General features: G+C 37.9%; 1 protein-coding gene across 12 annotated transcripts in view; it reads right to left on the reverse strand.

Moving 5' to 3' along the window:
• The window catches only part of Cnot4 (CCR4-NOT transcription complex, subunit 4), a 101530-nt gene that overhangs the window by 12723 nt on the left and 75731 nt on the right, over window positions 1–13076 (reverse strand). For 5 of the 12 annotated variants that reach the window (XM_063285996.1, XM_006236273.5, XM_006236274.5 and 2 more), the window contains one exon: window positions 9807–12195. The exons of the other annotated variants lie outside the window; for them this stretch is intronic. In XM_063285996.1, coding sequence (XP_063142066.1) covers window positions 12095–12195 — 101 coding nt within the window. In that variant the 3' untranslated portion in view covers window positions 9807–12094. Of the gene's footprint in view, window positions 1–9806; window positions 12196–13076 lie in introns of those variants that run through there. 12 annotated transcript variants of the gene reach the window in all.

Here is a 13076-nt window from a genome sequence, read left to right on the forward strand (position 1 = left end):
CTATTCTGCTTGCTTTTCAGGTCCCCACTGAATGACTACAGAGTGGCTTTTCCCAATAAAGCCACAGCTTTTGATTGTTCAGTGTTGATAAAACATTAGAAAAAAAAAAGAACAAAAACAAAAACAAAAACCTGGGATGCAGGTTTCTCTTTAGCTTTGCACTTGAATTGGATACTTTTGCTGACTTTGCAGCAATTCCCAATGGTTTTGTCTATTGAAGTTTCTAAGATTTTTGATGTTCATCATTTTTACCATTAAGAGGTTTTCCAACAATCTAGAAGTTAAGTCACTAAAGCTATGTTTTTATTGCATTTTGATTATACAGTTCACTTTTATTACAACAGTGAAGATTAATCAGCCTCGTCTGATCCTAAGACACTCCTACAAGCACAGAATTATCTTAAGGGCTTATAAATTAACAAAAATTTCAAATGAAACAATTAAAATTATTCATTTTCCCAAAGCATTATTATTGTAACTGGCAAATTCATAATTTTTTAGGAGCTGCATGCTTAAGTATTTCTAGACATCATAATGGTTTACTTCATTTTAATTTCATTTTAAAAATTCAGAACAGGATCATCATGTTACATTAAAACAGAATGGAATGGGTATAGATGTGGTATAACTGATGACTCATACAATTCCAGATGCAGTTTAACAGACCACTCACACACTCCAGAAGTTTCTCACTACTGTAAAAGTTTTGCAAACCAAGAGGCATTTTTGAGATTGGCTGGTATAACAAACGGTCATTTTCTGAAACAAGCACATACATATTGAAATTTCACTAATTATGTGCAATGTGTGTGCTAAAGGAAACAAATGTATATTAATAGGTGAAAGAAGATAAGCTAAAAAGCTATTCCAAAGACCAAATGGAACAGGTAAGACCACGGGGACGTACACACAGCCCAGTGGTTAAAGGGAGGGACGCATGAGACAGTACAGAGGAGTATATCAGGATGGTAAAACGATGGCCGCATCATTCATTTGCTTAGATCTATACAGTGTACCGCAGCCTGAGTGAGCAACCCTCATACAATCTACGACTCTGGGTGACAGGCTCCTCAACTGGACCGTGCTATAATGAAGGAAGCTTTGCACGTGTGGGGGCATGGAGGACATGGGAACTCTCTTAACTTCCAGTTCAGCTGTGAAACTAAAGCAACTCCAAACACACAGGTTTTATTGTTGTTTTTAAAGGGTTATTTTGCTTTTCCTTTCTCTTATTTATTTACCAGGGTAAAACGAAACCTTTTCTGCTTCAAATTTTCAAGTGATGTTTCAGTATAAAGAACAGGGCCATTCTTGAACAACAAAAATGACCTGGTACTGATTACTATATGTTTATGCCACATATTTCTAATTATTAATTTATTTTACACACACACACACACACACACACACACACACACACACACACACACACACACACAGTCAGTCTGTCCTAATAAGAACACATCCTTTCCACCAAACAGAAGCCAGTGCTCCTGTCAGGACAGCATTTCAGAAGACTCTGATGAATTCAAAGATTGTTATGCTTACCACCAGTCCACTAAAAAGACTTTATTTTAAAATCACTTAAAATATGTATTTATGTAAGTGTTCATCCTTAGTTATGATTTATTATAGTTGAATTTGGAACAGATTGCCAGAGATGGTCTTGATAGAACCAATTCTCAGTCAATATTCAAGCTCACTGAAAAAGAAGGCAGGAAGGAAAGAGGGAAGGAAGATTAGATGAGTACATTTTAAACATAAGTCAGAAACTATAATTCTTACTTCAGATATTCTGGAGCTTCAAACTGAATTAGAACTAATGCTTTAGTGAAAATAATTAGAAGTATTATATGGGTTTTAAAGAGTATCTTAAAAAGTTGCCTGAATTAGAACTAATGTTTTAGTGAAAAAAATATAAGTATTACATGGTTTTTAAAGAGTATCTTAAAAGGGGTTGGGGATTTAGCTCAGTGGTAGAGCGCTTGCCTAGCTAGCGCAAAGCCCTGGGTTCGGTCCTCAGCTCCGAAAAAGAGAAAAAAAAAAAAGAAAAAAAGAAAAAAAAAAAAAAGAGTATCTTAAAAACTTGCCTGAACTGAAAATCAAAACTTTCCAATGTCAAAAATCTGTTGGTTCAATATTTAACAATGCAGTGGTTGCTCTTCAGTCAATTCCAAACCAGAGTGTGCCTTCTGTTCAAATGTGTTGTTTTAATTCAAAAAAGACAGGGAGAAAAGAATATGATCACTTAAACTCCAACTCCATTTTAGAAGTAAGCGGACAGGAGAGTAGAATGGTTCCTGCTAACAGCATATACTGAACGACAACTAACATTTCCAACAGACACCATCCTTTCTTGTAATAGAAAAAGAAATCTAGGACCATGGGCTCCAGTAGGGAGAGCACACGTTTAGCACACATTAGGGTGTAGCTATGGATTAGGAGGCGTAGCTCGGCTGATGGTTGGCCTAGCATATACAAGGCCCTGTGTTTAATTCCCAGCACTATATATAAGCAGACAGGTTAGCACGTGCATGTAATCCCAACACTCAGAAGATTGGGAAGTTTCTGGGTCATCTTGCTACACAGTGAACCTAAAGTCAGATTTTAAATTCATATGCCCTGTCTCAAAATAAAATATGAACAAACATAAAAGATCTAGTTGTGACTTGCCCACTAATTGTGGTAAATTACATGGAGCAGGAAATGATTCTTTGTCCAAAGAAAGAAAAAGATAAGAGCAAAAGCTGTCAGAATGTCATGTAAGGTGCTCAAAAATTAAAATCTAAAATTTTTACAACCTAAATGGTACATTTGGGGATTATTTAAACTCATGTTTATTTCATTAAATTTAAATTTTTATTGAGAGGCTGGGTGTGGAGGTAGAGGTAGGTAGCTCTCTGAGTTCTAGGCCAGACTAGTTTACAAAGCAAGTTCCAGGCCAACCAGGGCTAAAAAGGGTAAGCCTGTCTCAAAACAAAACAATTTTAAAAAAGGACAAAATTCACCATGCCAGGTTTTAGGAGTTTATGTCTAGCAGGACTGACCTGGACCATGTGAAGATGACAGTGAGCTTTCTCAGTGATCAGATCTAGAAGGGTAAAGGAGATAAAGCTGATAAACAACCTTTCCTTAGTGGGCGTTAAGCACTGATGTGGATCGAGCAGTAATCCGTAAGCACAGTGAGCTCTGGGGGGAGCTAGAGATCAAACACAGGGCCTTGCATGAGGGCCACATTTATGGATTTTAGTAAAAACAGTACTAGCATCAAACACAGAAATGAACAATAGCATGCAACTCAGTTAAAGTGAATGCAAAATGCTCCTACTTGGCTGGTAACCTCACAGCCCAGGGCCTGGTTTACCTTTATTTAACTGGGTGGTCAACTTATAGACATAACACAGAGAAAGGGGGCGGCGGGCAGAGAAAAGAAAAACCACCACACAGCTTCAGGGAGACAAACTTCTGGCAACGGCTACGTGTAATGTGCCAAGCAGGGTTTCAAACAAACGCAGCGAAGTTCCAGCCCACTCTGTTCTGTTGAGACCAACAGCAATGTAAATGCGGGATCCAGCCATTGGAATTCAACTTGGCCGTAGCAGGAAATAGCAGCAGACTTCACCAGGGGCAGCTTTCTTGACTCCTCCCCCAACCCCTCTTGGAGACGCTGAGGTATTATCTTTAAATCCTTGTGCAGTTTTTCTTGTTCCAGTGGGCTAAAAGCCACAATGTCCTTGATTGAGAAAAGCCAGCAAAGCAGCTCTCAGTGTCTGACGCGCTGCGGAGGGTACTGCTTCTTCGGCGTTGGCGCGACCTCACGGTTAGTGTTGCTGCCTAGCCATTCCTACGCAGCTGGTAGGGATCTTGTCTGTCTGCCTCACAGTGAGTACTACAACTATCAGCGGTCTAGTGGTAATGCAATGTTGGTCCTAGGTGCTCTGTGGTACTGAAGACATGGTTTAGGCAAATTAAATTCCACCACTTTTTAATCTTTATTTTATTCTGACATTGGCAATCATGTAATGAAGTTTACATGAAGAACACTGGAACGGCTACGCCCCCCCCCCCCCCCCATTTCTTCAAGTTCCTCCACGATCACTGGGCCACATTTTACTTGATGGCTTACAGGCCATGTGATAACTGCTGGTCCATGGCCATTTTGAAAGCCTTCTTTATTTTCATCAACTTTCAGCTGAAAGCCCTTGAGAAAACTTCTAGAATAGTTAAACAGTAAGACACAACATTTAGTGAGGAAACAAATCCAGAATCTTTAAGTTCTTTTTTCCAGTGAGTTGTACATATGAAAGGAAATTCAGAATCTTAATGTTCTTTTCTCCAGTGAGCTGTGTGTGTATAATAGAAAATACAGACAGGACTAAAGAAACTCTAATTCGGTGTTTGAATGTGACTACAAAAAAAATTACAATCCTTCTGAGACTGGATTATTACTCGATCCTTACAAGGAGTATTGCTAATAGTAGTAGCTATCAGAACTCATGCTTGTTATACAAATCTTCAAAAATTATTTTTATAAGCTTTTCTAAAGAGTGACATAGGGGGCTGGGGAGTTAGCTCAGTGGTAGAGCTCTTACCTAGGAAGCGCAAGGCCCTGGGTTCGGTCCCCAGCTCCGAAAAAAAAAAAAAAAAAAAAAGTAACATAGGATGGTGCTACTTAGTAGTAAACTTTGATATGAAGAGGTTATAAAAATCTTTATTTGAAAAAAAACAAAAATGGAAAGACTGGCTAGGGTGAGTTGGGGACAAGTTCTACATCCTCACTGCATTTAAAAAAGCACTTAAGAAAATGACAAAATATTTTGATAAGACAGCATTAACGTCAAATATAAGAATGAAGTGAAACACATCAGGAATAAATACATGAGAAATCACCAAAAAGTATGAGAATATTTTCTCTGCTACAGTCATCAGGCAGGGGACTGCCGTACAACCTACACATGCAGACAGGCCTCATGCACACACCAAGAACAAACAGAGCACTTTACAATCCAGCTAAAGTAAAGCCTTTCTTGCTTGATGCTAAGCAAGCATCCCCAAGACAGCATACTACGACTGCCATTCCAAACTATGCAGACAGCTGTTCCTAGAAGAAATCAAAGATCTCTAGGCTTTGGCTCCTTATTCTTTTGGGATTTGTTTTGTTAAGGGAGGGGTTGGGGTTGGGAAGGTAACTGTCAAACAAAACTTAAGCTGAAGTGGCATGTACCACTGTGAAAAGATCTAAGCATATTCAAACTTGATATTTATTTAGCTTATGGGGTAAAATGTGAATCTAGATACAGCCATTATTACTCTGCCCTAACAATAAAGGGGCCACGATTCTCACTAGCAATGAGACAATGAAAGAGCTCTACTGAACCAGTGCCCTGTACTGTTTAAACAGTTAATTCTACTTTACATGAACTCCACATGTATGGGAAAGAAAGACATGGGCACTTCAAGAGCTTTGTAAGTACACAGAGTGTGTGTGTGTGTGTGTGTGTGTGTGTGTGTGTGTGTGTGTACATGGGCACGAGTGTCACACCTGTGTGGCAACACTGTTCTGAGGTCAGTGTGGAGCTTCTGGAAATCCTTAGAATAATCCAAACTGTGTGAAATGAGCTAAAAGTGAGATCAATAAGCTGTCTAGGAAGGGTGGTCACAAAGAAGCTAAAAAGAATGGAGTGCCTCTTGAAGCTAACATTTGACACTCTTTTACAAATTCTGGGTACCTAAGTCAAGTCTTCAAGTGGCTTACTTAGGCTTACCTCAGTTCTAGGTACCTAAGAGGTATAAAGTAGCTTTTTTTCTTCTTATGACTAGCATGAAAACTCGTGTGATGTTAGTTTTGTCAAACTTGAGAAAATCTGAAGTCAGCCAGGCAAGAGTCTCAGTGAGGGTATATCTAGATCAGTTTGGCCTGCGAACTCATCGCTGGGGGATTCTTTAGATTACATTAACTGGTGGGGGAAACTCTAATGAAAAAGTAGGAAGCACCATTCCCCGAGAGCTGTACTGGAGAGTGTAAAAATGGAGAGAGCTAGCTGGGCATAACATGTATGGTTAACTCCTCCCTGTGCTTCTTAACCATGGTAAATGTGACAGCAGTCACAGGCCATTGGACTCTAACTGCCCCACGTGATAAGCTTTAGCTTAGAATTGTGAGCACAAACAACCCACCCCCACTTCCTACGCTGCTTTTTCAGGGTATTTTATCAGAGCAGTAGAAATGAAACTAAGATAGTAGCATTAATTCTCCTAGAGTCAAATCTCAGACTAGTAAGGAGGGCCAAGAACAGTGTTCTCTCCATTCAAATGGTTTCATAAATTACTATTGTTGATCAGTAAGACAAAGCTGACATTCATCCTATACCATACAGAAGCAAATCTATCTAATTTAAAAAACATTCATTCAGGAAAACTAAGGCTGCTTCCAAAGTAGGATATTTGCTATTAACTAGATGGAGACACATACACCCTCACTCCCGATCCACTTACTACACTTCAGCAACTTTTCATAAAGGGTATCCACCTAAGGATATAAAATATAACAGTTAAATATATTAGCCCCCCAGAAATCTAGGTTTAATTTGTTCATACAGTAGAATCTCATTGGAGGAAAATTACCAAAATACCTTTACTGTGTTTTATGGTGAACTGTTAAGGTCTCTCTACTCCACTGCTGTGCTCTTAACTTGCTATATAAAGCAGAATCTTTCTTTGAACGCTGGACTGCAGGAGTGTGCGACAACTCTCACATTTCACCATCGTCGAGAAGCTAACCCAGCTGTGTGGAGTATCTCTCTTCTTAAGTAGAGAGCATATGCTGGGGCTTTCTAGTTTGCTTCTGAAACAGGGCACCTGGTTTTGCAATGGGCTCTTTAACAGACTCATCCTGCTCCGCATCTACTCTCTGCTAACCCTTTCAGACATGACAGCTCCTTTGCACATACCAAGCTTGCTCAAGCCGGACACATCTCATTGCTGGCTTTCCCAGGCCCTCCCCAGTCCTTCTCCTACGCCCTCTTTCAGAAATCTGCCTTTGCATCATTTCAACTTGGAGAAAAGCAGACTTGAGATTCTAAAGGCAACACCATGCTCTCAAGAGTCCAGATCTACTCCATACTCTCAAAAGAAAGACTGGAGGAAAAGAGGGTAGAGACCACATAGGGGTTACAAAAGCTAGCTGTTCTCCCAACCATACAATCCACTACTTGTCCTGACTCTCATCCACCAGTCAGCACTGAGGTCATCACACTGAGCATAATAATCTCCTTATCCACTGAACACTATCCTGTTCTCTGTCATGGAATCTCTGTCACTGACTGCCCTTCCACATCACTCACATCATAGGCTTGCAGGACATGCCTTATGGACTCAACTACAAGATTATGTAGTCCTGACACTCCTGGAACTCACTATGTAGACCAGGCTGGCCACAGGGATCAACCTGCCTCTGCACTGGGATTAAAAGGGTATGGCACCCTACCCAGTTAGACTGGATATTTTAATGTAACCTTGTATTTATTTGTCTTCATCTTCTTTACCTTCAAATCTCCTAATTGTTTGCTTTCCCACACCTGAACTTTATGTTAAGCCAAAGATCATTTAGAAAGTACACATTCCAGGGCCCTGTGAAAGCAGAATCCTATCTTTACACAGTTCTTTAGTAAATAAATATACCACAAATCTCTAAAGGAAACCTCATTGCAGACTCCGCTCCTCAGCTGAGTGTCATGGGGCAGACCTGTAAGCCTAGCACTTCAGAGGCTGAGATACACAGAGAATGGTGACTATGAGACCAGTCTGGAGTACAAATGACCCTGTCTTTTAAAGTACGGAGATGGGGACAGGGGTTAAAGATGTAGCTCTCAGTTGGCAAAGCATGCTGTTCAGCATCACACAAAACTGGGCATGGTGACAAAGGCCCTTAATTCCAGTGTTCTGAACTGAGGAGACGAAGGCAGAAGGATCAGAAACACAAAGTCATCTTTTGCAATGCTTTGAGTTTGAGGCCAGCTGTCACAATAATAGTAAGAGTAAAACAACAACAACAACAACAACAACAACAACAACAACAACAACAACAACAACAACAACAACAGCACCGCAGCCATGCGGCCAGGAAGGTACTTTGTCACCTATGCTGTGAGTCAGCATTTTAGGTTTCACACAAACTACAGTTTAGTGCTCAAGGATGACAATCAGTAAGATCCTGGTTCTGTGTTTTTTTTAAATCTAGCTGCTATTTTGGACCATTTAATGCAATTTGAAAGGGCAATAGAGGGGTTGGGGATAGAAATATAGCCAAACCTACTCTAGTCCAAGCCATCTTTTTGCACTGGCAATAATGGCATCCCGGAACTGGATTCTAATTTGCTCCAACTGCAATGAAATACCTTACCAAATTACTTCTCTTAAAATACTACACCATGCCAAACCCTACCACATCCACCCCATCAGATTGTTCTTCCTCATTTTCAAGGCTTTAGCTTCCTTGAAGCCCTGCACCTCACTCAGGTATACTTTCCAGTCCTTCTGGTCAGTGTCTCAGAATGTAATTCCTCCTCAAAAGTAAAGTTTTATAAAACAAGCTCCTTTTCTAACTCGTGTTGTTTTGTTTTTAAATTAGCACAATGTCTGATTTGCTCACTAAACACGTGTGTGAATGCCTGCACACACTATAGCCGCTTTCCGACCTCAGGAAACAAAGCGAATACTCATTCAGCAAGGGAGAAGTGTTTACTAAGATCACCAGATATCTGACTTTGGCTATTGCACACATATACACTGCTATTATGTTTTCATCTTTTATACCAATTAAACAGGTTTGAGAAAATTTCATGATTCCCCCTCCCCCAAAAAGAAACAGAAACAGAAAAATCTAAAACCTTACAAACCACACAGTAGTGCTCAATTTTGGGGATTTCAAATGCTCCTATAATGCCTTCCTTTCTCTGGACTTTCTGCAGCAATTCCTCTCTGGCCGGACCTCCCTATGAACCTGTGCCAGAGCAGAAGAAAGTTCTGGCAGTTTTGAAGGTACTTGGAATACCACATAAATAAACTATGTCAGTACCAGTATGCAGAGACAAAAGTGCACTAATAGTGCTTACTTTTTGAAAAACATAACTGTTTCCAGGAGGCTGAGACAACAGCACAGACATATGCAGAATAGAAAGATCAGCATGTATTTTCTAGTGTTTTGTTTTTATTTTTTTATATCTCCCTCCAAATCAGTTTGTAGTTTAGAGCTGAAGTGTCAGTGTTTAACACTCTTTGCTGCCACTGTCAAAGCAGTGGCTGAAACGGGTAATAGAATGAGTCAAGATTGCTGTGGCTGCTGTGATGACAGTACCAAGGGCTGACCAAACAAAAGTAATGTGGGAGAACCCTGCTGCAGGACTGCTGAAGGAAATCATTGTTTTTCAAAACATTCTCCACTGAAATCTTTGAGAATATAAGAGAGCAATTCACATCCCAGAACTGTCAAGGCAGGACTCTATTTCTTTCAGGGGCTCCAGGCAGTCATGTGTTAGCCACTTGGAATCTCTTGGAGAGGGAGAAATCTATCAAACTCATTATCAGTCTAGTAACTATGGATCTTCCTCAGAAAAACAAAAACAAATGCACAATCACACAAACCCACCATTTTATATAGACCTTCCAAGAGTCTGGGACTCCAGATTAAAAACCCTGTGTCAAGGAAAAGCCTAGTCACTTTTGTAATAGTCAAAGAAGTAAAAACTATATTAAGAAGTATCCCAGTGTAGGATGCATCATACAAGAATGTATTGACAAACCTGAAGTTTCTTAGAATTTCTCACCATTTTAATTAATTTGTCCATCACATAAAATAGTATTTTTATATACTCTATAATTTCTTCCATGCATTAACATAAATTCTGACTTTTAAGGACTTCTAATTAAAAGGACTGCATTAAATAAAAAGGTAAGGCCTTATGGGGTCTAGAAATAATAAAAACAAACAAAAAAAACAAAACAAAAAATGACTTAAAAGTAAGTTTTTAAGCACTTTATAGAAATTGTAATGCTAAGTTCTAATTGCCTAAAAAGTATTTCCCAAATTCATGGTACGTCAGAAGTAGAGGGAGGACAGACAGAAGGGAGACAGCTTTGGGATTCTTACTGGGGACTATGAGCAAGTCTAGGAAAACTTGGGACAAATTTTCTATAGAAATCATGAATGAAAAAGAACAGAGAAAGACAAGGAAAGAAGCTTTGCTCAGCAGCATCCCTCACAACGCAGCAGTGTAGGATAAATGGGAGCCAATCATCCTCTGTGCGCTTGTGAGAGGAGGGAGCCAATGAACGCTGGAGAAAGCTAAGCTCCAATGAGCATCATTACAAGAAGCCACATTTCCGGTGACAAGCCCAAAAGCCTTAGCCACACAACACACACAAATCTTGACCTGTTATGGTCAAATGAAACCCATAATTGAATTAAGGTCTGATTAAAGGGCTGAAGTTTAATAAGTGTACAGTATTGTTCTGATATTTTCTAAGACAGTGGTTTTCTTATAATGTTGCTGTAAACTCACTTTCAAATGCAGGCTAGAAATTGATATTTATGTTGAACTCTAAATATATAACTTAGATGGGTAGAGAATTGATCAGTTTTAAAAGTGGTCAACCAAATTTTAAAAAGTGTAAGGATAAACTTCCACTTTACTCCACTGTACCTCAAGTGAAGGCATTTATTTTGTTCTATGTAACAGGAAGTTCCCACATTTTATATTAAAAAACAACCCAAAAATGCCAGTGCTGTATAGCATTAGCGTCATCTTCAAGTAAGATGCTTTATTAGTAGTATTATTAAGATTTCTTTTTGGTATTCACAGTACGCTTTTCATGTTTTTTTTTTAAACAAATTAAGGCATACTTTTTAAACTTTTTGTTTTTAAATCTCAAGTCTGGCTTTCTCTTTCTCCTCAGATGCTTTTGGGCAAATTATGGTAATGTTTTTTTTTTAAAGTCAGATTTTGTCCACTGCTCAGAACTAAGTTCAATTTATTTTTTATTATCATTTTTTAAACTATTCCAAGAAGTTTTGCATTATCAAAAGCATCACTTTACATTATGCCTTATGTCCCCTGTCCTCTGATCATCTAAGGTTATCTATTACAACTTATACGGTCTCACTTTACAGAACACCCAGCTTCTTTCTTCTATTGTAAGTCTTATTCTGGCCAGTTACTTTTATCACATGTCAATTATTAAACAATGAAATTTCCAAACAGATCTTACTGAACTACTGCTTGCTCAATAAAAATGTTACACTACTATGGCTACTACTTACATATGATGTTATCCCATGTTCAAGTTTCTAATAACTCAACTACAAGTTGAAATTCTGTTTTTGAGGCATTTCCTGGTATACTAGGCAGTGCATTAGAAATCAGATGATATTGCATTTAGGCCATAATATTACCTTTTAACCATCTATGTATAATTAACAACCATTCAAAAAGAAAAGTGCAAATGTGCAATGAGAAAGAACAAAACAGTTTGTATACATGTAATGCATAATATAGGATATAAATCTAGGCAACTAAAAACAACAGCTGACAACATCTTTCTGAGCATTAAATGACACCACCAGTTTTGTTTTATATGTATTCTTTCTTTTCAAGAATTCAACGAATGCAATAGACATTATCTTAATGTTTCAAAAATTTCAGGAGTAGATTAGAATATTACCATTTTTTTCCACAAACCAAAAAACAAAGGACTACCATTACTTTTGTATATTTCCAATAGTCAAAATAAGAACAGGTCTAGCTAATCTCCTCTGGGATCTTAATTAGTACTCTAAGTTTATTTGTAAGAGTTAGAAATAGTATCACTCATGAGAAACAATGGCAAAATTATTTTGCTAATAAATTATGTTAAAGGCCTAATGAAGAAATACTTTAGCAACTACGAGGTCCACGCTAGTTGTCGGCATGAGGAACGTTTATATTGGCTCTTTTGGGTGTATACATTAAATGCAAAGTCAGAAAGGAACCATGCAAAAATCCAGTTGCCCATGCAAGCACCCCGAGTCTAATCCTCTCCTTTCCTCTCAGTTCTGGTGTCAGGCCACAGTAGTGTGGAGACTTGTAGGCTGCTGTCCTTGTTGTAATGAATGGGAAGAGGCTGACAGTGGCATGGTCGAAACCTTCACCTCTTCTTCCCCTGTGGAAAAGTCAGTCATGGTCTAGTTACGGGTGACTAGATTTGTTAACAGTCCCTTTAAAAAATGATTTCAATATTTGGAATATTGATACATATATAAAATACATGCTTAATGGTTGGAATCTGGGTGTGAAACAAGACATGAATTTAAAAATATTAACTTAAGTACCTAAAAAGTAAACTCTAAACACTCCCTTATTTTAAGGTAAAGTCAAATATAATAGATTTAAATTATAAATATACCACCAAAAATAAACAAAAAAGAAAAACAAAACAAAACAAACAAAAAAAAAAGAAAAAGAAAAAGAAAAAAGAAAGACCAGGAAAGCCACTCTTTTTAAGCCAATTGGACCCTTATGTAGACATTCCTTAGCAGTGAGTACTAGTTTGGAAGAAAAAAAAAAATCAAGACTTGACTTACAGGAGAAAAAAATGATTTTAAAAGAGGAAATTATAAATCTATGTTTCAAAGACATAAGTCATATGAGGAAAAATGAAACACTAGATACAAATATTAATTAATTAAATTAGTACGTAGCATATGAAATTTACTATGTATATTTGAAGCAATTAGGAAATAGTAAAATATTAACAGTACAATGATCCAATTGACTGAAAAGTAAGATGACTACTTCTAGTCAGAAAACTAGACATGAATGAGACTAGTTCTCCTAATTATAATTGATAATTATTTCACTACAAGTAACTTACTTTATGTATGACACAAAACTCAACAGTCACATGGAATTACTATAAGAACAAAAAATTAAAAAAAAAAAAACGCCCTCTAAGTAAAATCTGAATTAACAAAACTATGAAAAATCCAAAGCCTAAACAATTTTAAATATTTTTGAATATCTTAAAACAACACTGCTTACACA

The sequence above is a fragment of the Rattus norvegicus genome, chromosome 4 (genome assembly GCF_036323735.1).
Source record: "Rattus norvegicus strain BN/NHsdMcwi chromosome 4, GRCr8, whole genome shotgun sequence".
Lineage (NCBI taxonomy): Eukaryota > Metazoa > Chordata > Mammalia > Rodentia > Muridae > Rattus > Rattus norvegicus.